Source organism: Tenrec ecaudatus, chromosome 3, assembly GCF_050624435.1.
Source record: "Tenrec ecaudatus isolate mTenEca1 chromosome 3, mTenEca1.hap1, whole genome shotgun sequence".
Taxonomy (NCBI): Eukaryota; Metazoa; Chordata; class Mammalia; order Afrosoricida; family Tenrecidae; genus Tenrec; species Tenrec ecaudatus.
In genome coordinates this window covers 127,117,311-127,129,616 of record NC_134532.1, presented here as the reverse complement: position 1 = coordinate 127,129,616, position 12,306 = coordinate 127,117,311, and the positions used below count along the sequence as shown (strand labels likewise).

The 12,306-nt window shown below is 45.7% G+C and overlaps 1 protein-coding gene across 1 annotated transcript in view; it reads right to left on the bottom strand.

The window, feature by feature from the left end:
- The window catches only part of UNC5C (unc-5 netrin receptor C), a 448,382-nt gene that overhangs the window by 24,426 nt on the left and 411,650 nt on the right, over positions 1 to 12,306 (bottom strand). Inside the window, exons 12-13 of the mRNA XM_075544874.1 lie at positions 11,624 to 11,792; positions 7,195 to 7,428 (exon numbers count right to left, since the gene is read on the bottom strand). Of these exons, the coding sequence (XP_075400989.1) occupies positions 7,195 to 7,428; positions 11,624 to 11,792 (403 nt within the window). The remainder of the gene's footprint in view (positions 1 to 7,194; positions 7,429 to 11,623; positions 11,793 to 12,306) is intronic.

Sequence of the window (12,306 nt, the reverse complement as noted above, 5' to 3'; positions counted from 1 at the left end):
AGCAGAGATATCACTCATTTGTCTTTCAGTCTGGCCCTGGTCCCCATCCTCCATCTTCAAAACTAGCAAGAGCACATCAGTCTGAGCCTTCTTCTCTGTTCATATTTCTGGTCATAGCTGGGAAACGTCTCCACTTTCAGGGATCCGTGGAATTACAGTGACATCAAGTAGACAATCCAGCACAAATTTACCACCTCGAGGCCTACGCCCTTAATTATATCTGCAAAGACTGTTTCGTTAAGTAAGGTAAGATGGTCATGGGTTCCAGATTATGATCAAAGTATTTTGGGGGGGCGGGTGTTAAGGTGGAGGTGGTCATTATTCTTCCGATCACAACTTCTATTTTGTCTTTTTGGCTCTCCAAAAAATTCAAGCTCATAGAACGTTTGCCAGATGTCCGATAGGTTTGGGGGAAATTTCATGAGAACATAATAAAGCTGGGGTAAACTTATATGACACCACAAGGATCTCTGCTTCTGAATCAGGAACAAATCAGCCAGTCATAAAGCCTGAAACTCGCCCCATAATTAGATCACAGATCACAGTGTAATTTAATATCTTTGTGATCATATTACCTTCAAATGTCAGTGCAATCTAAATGTTCACCTAGGAATGAGTAACATTATATTATTGAGTGCCTATGCTGTGCCAAGAGATTTAATAATTTAGAGCGTATTTAATCTTCCAAGGGTCTTCAATACAGACTAAACCACTGTCCAAAAAAGTCAGGCTAGATGACCAGGGCAGCAGAATTGCTGAGTGGCAGAATGGTAAACAACATCAGCCTACCTTGAGCCCTCGTTCAACACCATCTAGCCCTCTATACACTTAGCAGAGAAAAATGTATTCATACCTATTAAAAGTAACGATTTTGTTCTTTAATACACGTGTTATCTACAAGTGTCCACTTGGAAGAATATACTAATATGCGTGAACATAATACATCCATGAGTATATTAATTCAGTCTCAGGATTCTAAATCTGTAAACCACAGGTTTAGAAGAGGCAGACCTTAAATGGTCCAGCCACAGTAAAGACACAGCTTACTACAGAGGGGGCAGCAGAAGGGCATGGAGAGAATACTATTGCCTTTCTTAACAAGCTGCTTATGATCACCAAGACTTACCCAGGATATTGACTAGCACATAGTTCTGCACTAGATTTCATGCAATCCACTGTCCCCGCCATCATTCAGTCCGTGTTCATTTCCATTCTTCTTTCTCTGTCCACACACTTGGAGCCTTCACAGAGTTACTAAGCTGTGACCCCAACCCATGGCTGGCAAACTGATTCCACTCATACTGGACAGAGCAGAACTGCTCCAGAGGCTTCCTGAAGCTGTAAATAATTACAAGAGCAGAAAGCCGCCCCTTTTCCCATGCGGGGAGTACCTGGTGGCTTTGAACTGTCAACCCGTGTCTAATCACCCAATGCTTAAGCACAAAGGCTGAAAAACTTGTGTTAGTGTACTGAAAACTGAAGGAGTCCAAAGAAGATTGTTCTCCATGCCAAATGACTACAAAAAAACAACCCCAAATAAACCCAAAGCCAGACAATGTTCATACCCAGTCTTGGGTTTAGATCATATACACGTTTGTCAGAATTTCATAAACAGCATAAACTGGCCATATTGTACGTAAATAATTGCTCTTTTAGATCCAGCATCTCTGGTTTAGCCTAAATCCCTTTCTTATGAAAGGATAATTTTTTAAAGTTGTGCCTTTGGGATAAAGGAGCAGAAATGATTTACGTACTCTCACATCAACATATGTTTCCCCTTAGGTGTCTTTAAATTTACTTTAGATATAACCTTGTTACCCACTAATTGCTGGTCTATTTACTCCAGGATTTAATGCTCTGCAAACAACGAAAGGAAAACACCAATATTCTTACATTACTCACCCGAAGAAGAGGGAGAGGGAAAAGTTCCGAGAACACCAAAGTCCATCATTTCCCTAGACTCGACCTCTCTATTTGAACACCGAATTACTGCCCAACTAGTTGTGCGATTCTCAGCATCTTTCCCTCTTCATGGGAATTCAACGTGAGTGGTACTCCCACTGGTCGTTCAAGCACAGACACAGGAAAAGAGAAGGGGGAGGGGGCAAGCCTTCCTGAGAGGATTTCCACTGTCTCCCATCAGCCTTGACTTTTACTCTGGCCCTCACCACCTGCATTCAGATTCGATGCTTCCAAATTGCTACACACAACGTTTATGTTTCAGGTAGCCATCTTTGGCCTTAGGGCTTAACACAAACTCATGGAAATTGTCATGAAAGCTGGGTCACTTTAATGTGGGTGAGGAGATGAACGCATCTGATTGCTTGAGACTGACTGTTGGATGGGCCTCTTCCTTTACCCTCTAGTTGGATCAGCTAACCACACTGTGATAAGAAGTGGTTATTAAAACGTGTGATAAATTCAGCTCCGCAAATGGAGTCAGCTGATTGCTCCCTCCCTAATAGCCCTGAAGGATAGCTTTGGGAGTGTTGATCCCAAAGAATGAATGTCCCACATGGCTTCCACATCTGCATTAATCTGCGGTTTCTGTGAGTGTGATTGCAATGCAGAATCTCCAGCTGGGATGAGGAGATAGCAAGGCCTGAGAGACCCGTTTTAGGACATTTTGAAATGTTGGAGGTGAAGGTAGTAGAGGAGTTACGAGGAGGTAGAACTCTTTCTTCATCCGAGTTGAAAGTAAATGGGAAGACGTGGAAGGAAGAGGTCTTGAGATATATAAAATGTGGGGTCTTCCAATGCATGGAACAATAAGAGTGGGAGTATTACTAAGCATTAACACAGCTTCAATATAAGCAAGGAATTTAGGAATGTGAAAGAAACTCAAAAGAACTGCTGCGTGAAGTTTGAAGAGTCAAGAATGAATAAGTAAACAAACAAACAAACAAACAAACAAATAAGAGAGACCTGGAGAAACAGTGGAGACAGTTTGAGCTGAAATCTTGAGCGTATAATATACCCATTCAGAAATTTAAGATTCATCCTAGTAACTCAAGATCCTGGAAGCAGAAGCGGTGATTTGTTCAGAAGAAGTTATCCTAAACTATGGCTGCCGTCAAAATCCACAGCTCCTTGTGGGGGAGAGATGAGAGACGAGATGCTTGCAATCAGAAAGGTGAACTTTCTGAGATGGAAGCCTAGGCAACGGAGCAGTTGCCAATAAAGAGGAAATCTAGGACATGTCTCCTGGTGGCTACCCCGTGCGAGGTGGAGGCAAAGGTCTACAGTGAGCTGTGGCAAAACAACTGTCACTTAAAAGGTGGCACTGAATTTCAGAGGCCAGAGAGAAGAAAGCAGATGGAAACAAAGACCACGAAGCCAGCACTGCTAAGGGGAGGATGCGCAGACGACGTCTTTGTAAGGTACTGAACTGGAAAGTGAGCAGCACCAGAGCACAATAAGGGCCCGTCCAGGTTGGGGAATGATGCCCCAGGAAGGGCCACTCGGAGGAGCTGTGTGGGACCCTTCCTTTGGACGATGTGATGAATCGGGGGAGGGGTGTGTGTGGTGTGTCCTTCACTGCAGAGGGATGCTGTAGCACATGAAACATAGTGGGGTTTTTGTGGGTGTGCAAATAACAAGTGAGCTTGTATTGGGTCCCATCCTGAAGAGAAACGCGCACTGTGAAGCCTGGCTCCAGGCTGGGGGCTGGGATCATCAGAACTCCCTCCCTGGAGTCCCAGGATCACCTCGAGACACATAGCCAACGAGTCTAAAAGCGGAACAGAGTGCTTGGGGAGCCTCAGACCTCAGGGTCCTGAAACTCGTGGCATTGAACGTGAGCAGGTGAGGGCGTGAGAGAGAGAGAATGATTTGAGCGAGTAGGGAAGCTTGCTCTTCGTAGAACTCAAGCTCCGGACAGATGTCCGAAAGAGTTGAAGACAGTAGCCTTCAGACTGACCACACAATCGAATACACAGGCAACACTTAGCAAAAGTCTATCTGGACCTCTGGTGAGAGACCCTGGCAAGAGTTTTCTGTTTGTTTGTTTGTCTTTTAAACCCTCAACTGATTCCTCCATGCAGCAAGATAGCGAGCTCTGGAGGAATATGAAACAGAAGTGGGCTTGGGATTCTGAAGAAGGACGAAGCATTTGAGAGGGGTGAATGCAAAAGATAGTACTTATGGGTGCCAGCTATTAAAGAAACAGGGAGATGGGAGGAAGATTGGCAGGGAGTACTAGCAGGCAGATTGCCAAGAAGGCAGTGCTTAGTAATGAAGGGCCTTTTGGAGCTAATCAGCCCCAAGGTTCCAGTTGAAGTGTGGGCGTGAGGCGGTGTTGGCCTGACTGAACTAATTGTCTCTCAGTGTGTTGGATAGGCCATTTACCTATAACTAGAATTTTGGTATTTCTGCATTATTAAAAGGCCACGAGGTGCAAGAAAGCCTCATCCATAATTCATGCTTATTTCAGATTGCGTGCTGGATCCCCAGATGCCGAGAATTTATACATGTCTATTTGAAAAGCATTGACCATGATAAACAAACTACTCTTGGAGAGATTTTGCCATCAGTCTTTCTCAGGGCTCATGGTTTGTTTTTATTTTGGGCCAATTAAAGCTACCAACTTTATTTTATGAAAGATTATACTTTGTGTGAATTTATGTGGCCCCACGAGAGGCCAGTGGTATTTAAAGAGAACTGGACGAGTAAACATAAAATGCTCTTCTCGGACATTTCAGATATGATGTGGGTCTTCTACTGGATGGTTTTTGGAAATGATTTTTCTTGGAATCATTCAAAAAGGAAACAAGATTTCCCTTAATGAGACCCTAGATCCCCCCTCCAGGTAGTTTTCCTGAGAACTAAAAGCTGAGAACGGCTTCCATCCTGCCGAGGCCTCAGAAGTCTCCCATTTGCGAGGAATATAAAAGAAATCTCCTAAGCTTTACACGAGATCGCTGAGTTCACATCATTTCTTCAACATCAGAAAATCCCGCAGGCTCAACGCGTGCCCAGGCTGTGCCCATCCCGGCACAATCCGGTGCGAGGAAAGGATGATTGCAGTCAGCACCCAGCTTTCCTCCTGGCTTCTACTTCCTCCCCCCCACAGTCGGTCCCCAAAGCCCGATTCCCAGGAGACCCAACCTGCCGCCGTCGGGACTCAGGACTGGGGCTGCACTCTGGATGGAAACGCCAGAAGGAACTATGCTGACTTGGTGAAGCAGCCTGGTCTCCTGGACACTGTTCCCCTTTCTTCCACGCACACACTCTCTTTGCTTGGGGTGTCTACGCTTGCTTCTTCAGCTCATTTGCGACCTCGCTTTCTCCTGCCCTGAGATGACAGGGCTGCCCTTGGGCCCTGAGCCTAAGGCATGACACTTCAAGTGAGCTAATGTAGGAGTGGAGAACCAGACTGTAGCCGGGCTGCCGGGGGGTGAAATGTGGACCTGTGACCAACTTAAACGTTCTGGGCATTGGATGGCCTATCTGTAAAATGGGGATAATGGTACCCTACAGTGTTATTGTGAAGATTAAATGAGTTACTGTAACTTCTTTTTTAAAGATATGTGCTCAGCACTCAGTATAGTCTCAGTGTTTCTTTGTTTTCTTTATTATTTCTTCTCTTTAAACGCACTTGGGGGAGCCCTGGTGGGACAGTAGGTACGCAGCAGTTCAATCTGAGGTCGGTGGTTCGAACCCATCAGCTCGCTCCACAGAGGAAGATGTGTCAGGGTGTGTGGGTGATGATTTCAGCTTTGGAAACACCACCATAGCACCAGGAATTAGGCTACGTTCTGCTCTGTCCTACAGAGTTGCAAAAGGTAGTCTCACTTGGTCTTCGCCTGATCACTGTGCAGGACACATATCAGCAAGGTGCAGCTCTTACACATATCACCTTGGCTCCTAAATCTGTATCTCAGGCTCTGCTCTTTGTTCAAAGAGCCACACCCAGATTCAGAGCTCATTTGCATCCCGGGCATCCTACTCTGGCTGTCAACTCAGACCTCTAACTTAGTATTTCCAAAGGGAACTTGCTGTGCCCATCCCCCAGTGCCCCCTGCCTCCCTGGGCTGGCCACTGCTACCCCATCTTCTGACCCACACATTCCACGTCAGCCACTAGGGCCCCTGAAAGGGAACACTGAGTAGTCACTCTTTTCTTTCTGTGACCCACTTGATGGCAGCCTGAGGGTTTGGAAAGGGGCAGAGATGCTGTTTATTCCTTGCATTGTGTTCATCTGTTCCCACTCTTCCCGTCCTCAGTGCAAACCCACATTCTCTCTTCACTTGGCCCGATCTTTCTCACGGAGTCAGATGAATATTTCTCAAGTTTGCCTCCACTCATGTCTGTCTCCTGTCTAAAGCTCCCAGTGACTGCATCCACTCAATTTCCATTCCACTGCCAGTCAAGGTCCACCGTGATAAAAACTCCCATCTTTCATTCGGCTAATGGAGATAAGACGCCTTCGGAGAACCTGTATTTATTGTTTCCTTCACCCAAAGAGCGCTTTTCTTTCCCTTGACTGCTGGTCAACGCCTACCTTCCTTAAGCACAATCTCAAAAGTTAGCTCCTTGAGATTTCCTCCGCAGGATGGCATCTCCTCCTGAAGGCCCACAGCACTCTGCATCTCCTCTGTCACTGATCACACTCCGACTGCAGTCACGGGCCCCAGCACACTTCTTCCACTCCTCCGCCTACATCAGAAGTTCTTCAAAGGCACTTACTATATCCCTTAAAGCTCCGAAAGGGACAAACCACACGGCGGTAACAGCACCAGGAATTAAGCTCATTTATCCTGCAAAGCAGCAGCCTGTTGTCATACGCAAACTCGCTCCCCCTCAGCCCTCATCAAACGAATGGGAAAGCATATAAATGAAGTGGCCCACAAGAGGAACATACAGTTTGAGCAATTACGCCAATTCTTTTTACAGGAGAACAGCTGAGATAAACATGGAAGCAGATTATTTACCATCCACCGGTCTCCTTGCCAAATCCTTCCACTTCTAAATTTTTCATTAAGAGAAATCAAGGAAAGTAAACAAAAGTAGCCCTTGGGATAAAGCAGCCGAAAGAAAACAGCTCATCCATCAGCCGGGCCTCCGAGATTGTTTTCCTTTTGAAAGAAACAAACCCCACAACCACCTCTTGCAGGGCCAAACACGCGTTCACGGGTCTGACTGTGCACACACACGCTCACACGTCGCCCCTAGAGCGCCGCCGGGGGCCCTTACCTTCAGGGCATCCTGGGTGTCGTCGAGGCAGTAGACGCGCAGCGTGTACTCCAGCGAGGAGCAGCAGAGGGGCCCGAAGATGGCGAGCTTCAAGCGCTTGGCGGCCGCTTTGGTGGTGGCCTGGCCCACCAGGGCGCACGTGCTGAGGCTCTCGCTGAGGATGTGGCAGGCCTCCGAGTCCAGCTGAACGTAGCACGGGGTCGTGAAGTTCTCCTCGCCCACCACCACCACGTCCTGCGGGACCACGGGAAGCAGGGAGGCTGAGCGGTGGGCAGGCACCGTGTGCAGGGCGGCCTGGGCAGCCCGCCCACCTGCACCGCCACCTGTGCATCCGCCCCGAGCTCTGCCCTGCCCTGCGTGTCCATTCAGCCTCTTCTACTTTCCCTTACAGGCCTTGCTAGTGCCCGGTTCCTTGCTGAACTACCCTCGGCAGCACACTGGATACGCCTTGCGCTGCTAACCACGAGGTCGGCCGTTTGAAACCACCAGCTGCTCCGAGGGAGAAAATGACTTTCTACTCCCGGAACCAGTTACAGTCCTGGAAACCCACAGGGTCAGTTCTATCTTGTCCTATAGAAAAATCAGGAACTACTCGATGACAGGGAGTTTGGGCTAAATTAAAACTTTTTATACACTCTCGCTTCAGAAAGAGCCTCGATGTCCCTGAGCCCCTCAGCCACTCAGAATTCTGCTTCAGTGAAGAAGACGTGCAGTGTTGGAAACTTCTGGGGGCAGCTCTACTTGTCCTGTGGCGTCATGAAGACTCCGCCAACGGACTGGCTGCAGTGAATGAGGGACTTTTTTCTGGACCACCTGGGTGAGGCAGGTCGTGTGCAGGCCCAAGAATGAAGTCTGAGGTCTGCTCAGAGACATAGCTGAATCCCCTTCCCCAAGAAGCAGTGCATGTGAACTCTATCGGAGCGCTGTTCTGCTCTGATGCCTACGAGGTACCGACCAGTAGGAGTCACAATGGACTCGATGGTCAGTCAATTAGTTTCTGCTTCTTACTCAGTTTCCTTGAATTTACTTTATACTGGTGAGATCCTTTACCATTTACCATCTTCGGTGGATCTATATTACTAGAATTCACATAAATGTGTTTCTTTTAAAGTTTATAAGCCATCCCTTTAACTTAATTGTACCCCAAATTAGGATGCTTCTGAGAACTTAATGTTTTAGTCTCTACATTTCTTTAGGATCCACATGCTATTTTATGACAATGTCATTATAGCACATTTGTTTTCCCTATTAAAAAAATCCTACACATTTAAGGGATGTTATGCAAGACCATTTTATTTACTACCTGCTACCTCCAGATTCACCTGCTGATTACCTCCCAAAGCAACATACTTCTTTACCTGAATCATCTTGGCTTGTTAATGTCTAAGATCAGCAACATAAGCCAAATTCAGCACCTTTATGACAATTTCCTCCTTTTAAATTTTGAAAAATTTAGCAAGGAATATAAATGAGCAGCGATATTGGTCTCTGTAGCAATAATTAGAAATTCAACCAGACTTTGAAGTGTATGCATGTCTTGGGCCGCAGAAGAAATGATCTGAAAGACCAAGCATCAGATCCAAAAACCAAGGGTCACATTTCCAGTCTTCCCAGGAAGGCGGGTGACAGACACAGATGAAGCAGACAGAGCCAGAAGGCGACAGGAGCAGTAAAGATTGTGATAAAACAGCCTATCTAGGAACTGGAAATGCAGGGAATCCAGGGTGGATGATCCCTTCAGGACCAGTGGTGTGAGTGGCTATACTGGGAAGATAGAGAGAGGGTGGGTTGGAAAGAGGGAACTGATTACAAGGATCTACATGTGACCTTCTCCCTGGGGGATGGACAACAGAAAAGTGGGTGAAGGGAGATGTTGGACAGGGAAAGATATGACAAAATAATAATTTATAAATTATCAAGGGTTCATGAGGGAGGAGGGAGTGGGGAGCTGATGAGGAGCTGATGCTAGGGGCTTAGGTGAAGAGCAAATGTTTTGAGAATGATGAGGGCAATGAATGTACAAATGTGCTTTACACAACTGATGTATATATGGATTGTAATAAGAGTTGTATGAACCCCTAATAAAACGATATTAAAGAACAGCCTATCTAAAAAGTCTCGTCTAGTTTCAGGTTCAACCTGTTGCAGATATGGAGAGATGCAGCCTCAATGGATACATAACCCTGGAAACTTTCATGAAAAGCTGAAAGTTGAGATTTTTATGAGAAATCTCGTACCTTTTAGTGAATGTAAGTATAAAAGAAAATTCTTGTGAGGGCACGATTTAGCTTCTGCTTTAAACTATTTAATCTCTGTAGGGGCAGGAACTCTGTTTGTTTGCTTCCCGCCAAATCCCAGGATTTAACACAGGCCTTGTAGTCCGGTGACTGTCCAAATCCATGTGTTGAGAAATGAATGAATATCTTATAATAAGTTCAGTCTCCAGGGCTGGACAGAGCGGAGAAAGAAGTCACCGCCTCAGGTGGTTATTAGTGAAACCTTGCAACATAATCTGAGGCTATGATGAGATGACATAATCTGAGGCTATGATGAGATAACATAATCTGAGGCTATGATGAGATGGCATAATCTGAGGCTATAATGAGATAACATAATCTGAGGCTATAATGAGGGCTGTGTTGGAATGGCTTCATTTCTTCAGCCCAACCTATGTCAGAAGAGGAAAATCAAATGGAAAAAGAAAAAGAATCCATTGCCACTAGATTTATTCCAACAAAGCACACCTGGAAGGAAGTGGCTCTGTCACAAAGCCAGCAGGGGAAAGGCAACACGTCAGGTGTCAGCTTGTCAGCTGTGGCCATGAATAAAGATGTATCTTTACTCTGTATCGCTCACAAGCATAGGGCCACTACCCCCTTCCCCCGTAAAGATTGTCATTTTCTCTTTTCTCCTAACTTATTGCTGTTATTGCTGCACCCTTGCTAGTGAAAGCTAGAGATGGATAGGTTATTAGGAAGAGAATCGCGTAATGATTTAGAGTCACAAGAGATGGAGACATTGGGATGTTTTCCACGGGAACCCAATTAAAACTGCAAATGGGATCCAAACGAGACCTGCTTAAGTTTGCTCTAACAATGCGAACAGTATCCCTCAACTCCTGTTCTGGACTTCAGGCCCCCGAAGGGTAGGGCATGCCCATAGGAAGGAAGTTCCAAGGAGCCCCAGATATGCCCTGCTATTCTCTGAACTCGAATTCTTTGTTTCCCACAATACTAGAGACTTGAAGCTTCAGGGATATTTTATATGAATTCCTTTATAATAATAAACCAAAATAATCAACTAAGCTCACTGCTATTGAGTCGATACTGACTAATGAACCCATAGGACACACTAGAACTCCCCCTGTGGGTTTCCAGGACAGTAAATCTTTGTAGGAGTAGAAAGCACCATCCGTCTCCCCTGGAGTGGCTGGTGGTAGTGAACTGCTGAACGTGTGGTTAGCAGCCCAATGCGTAACCACTACACTTCCAGGGATCCTACTTTAAAAACACAAAGATGCCACGAATGATCGTAAAAAGGATATGCGATTATATAGAATGGCTGCTATCCTTTTTATAACGATTTGGTTCTCTAATAAACATATTCCTGAAATAAGACTACTTGAGACTAATTGGGAACATAGTTTGGCATTTGGCTATTCATATTTAAACAATACAAACCAAACCCATGTTGTTTATTCAAACAATAATATAGAGAATGTACATGTTTTACTTTTATTTTTAGGTATAAAAGATATGATCTTCAAAAATTGTTTGCACTGAATTAACGTCAGATGAAGACTGTGCGGATGGTCATGACCCAGCAGTCTTCTCCTGTGTCATATCTCTGGGTGCTGTGAGTCAGAGCTGGCTGCATGGCACCTAACAACAGTAACAAAGCTAAGACAAGGGGCCTGGCAAAGGGGACATGATTGCGTAAGGCACAATCTGAGAGAAGCTGTGATGACACCAGCCATGGGCAGCCAAGATGCCACGGATTTGGTTCGTGCTAGTGGACCTTAGGAAACACCTCCTTTGGGTTTCCCGTGCTTTGATTGATTAGAGAGTTCTGTCCCATGTCCTCCTCTGCCTAACATATTCCAAACCCAAGGCAACAGTACCTACATCTTTTAATGAACACATGCATTTGCATGTTTCCTTTCCTAAAACATGACATGTGTATTTAAAGGGAATTGGTCTAAGGCTCTTATGGACATGGTCTGCTTTTCTCACAAGTTGGCTAATGGTTTGCTTCCATGATTATATATGTGTCTATTAAGCATTCAGGAATTATTCTCTCTCAATCTCTCACACGTACACTGAAATTCAATCCATTTGTTTGCAGTTAAAATAAAAGGCTTCCGATAGTTGTCTGTGCGGATCTACGTGGTTCGTTTCTGCATACCACCATGTGCCCAGCACTGACTCACCTCCCACTGCCCCTGTGCGGTCTGGTTCTTGAGGTGGATCTTCCAGTCCTCCGTATTGGGATCTGCACAGTGATGCATGGTGAGGATGACAGGGCGGGTCAGCAGGGCTCCTGGGGGCCCACAGCTCACCACAGGGGTCAAGAGTGTCTCACTGTCTTCCATGGGTGGCCTGGGGGGAGAGCAGAGATCTGCATCAGTCGCATTTCCAGAATAATCATGTATTCTTTGGGATCTTCTATCTAAAATTGTACAAAGCAGTTCAAATAGCTTTCTTTTGGAATGTCTTCCGTTTCTCTTTGGTGAGGGATGGGGCCAACAGAGATAGGAAGACGTGTTCTTTTCTGCAAACTAGAGGCCTTTATGACAGCAGAGTAGGCCAGCCTCTCTTTGATCCGCTTGCCTCCGACACAGGCTGCCTTTGGTAGCTTCCTCTGATTTCATGAACAGGTACTTTCAAGACAGAATGAGACCGAATGGGCCTTAGGGTTACATAACCATCTTTCCTGATCACACGCACCATAGTTGTCACAAGCTTTTAAATACTGCAAGTTTCTAGAATCTGACAACTATCTCGGGGGGAAATCACCTCAAAATGAGGACACCTTAGAGCTAAACTTTTTCCAAATGCCTTTTAGGAATAACTCGGACCTAGTACAGCAGAGTCTCTCTCAAATCTGACCAGC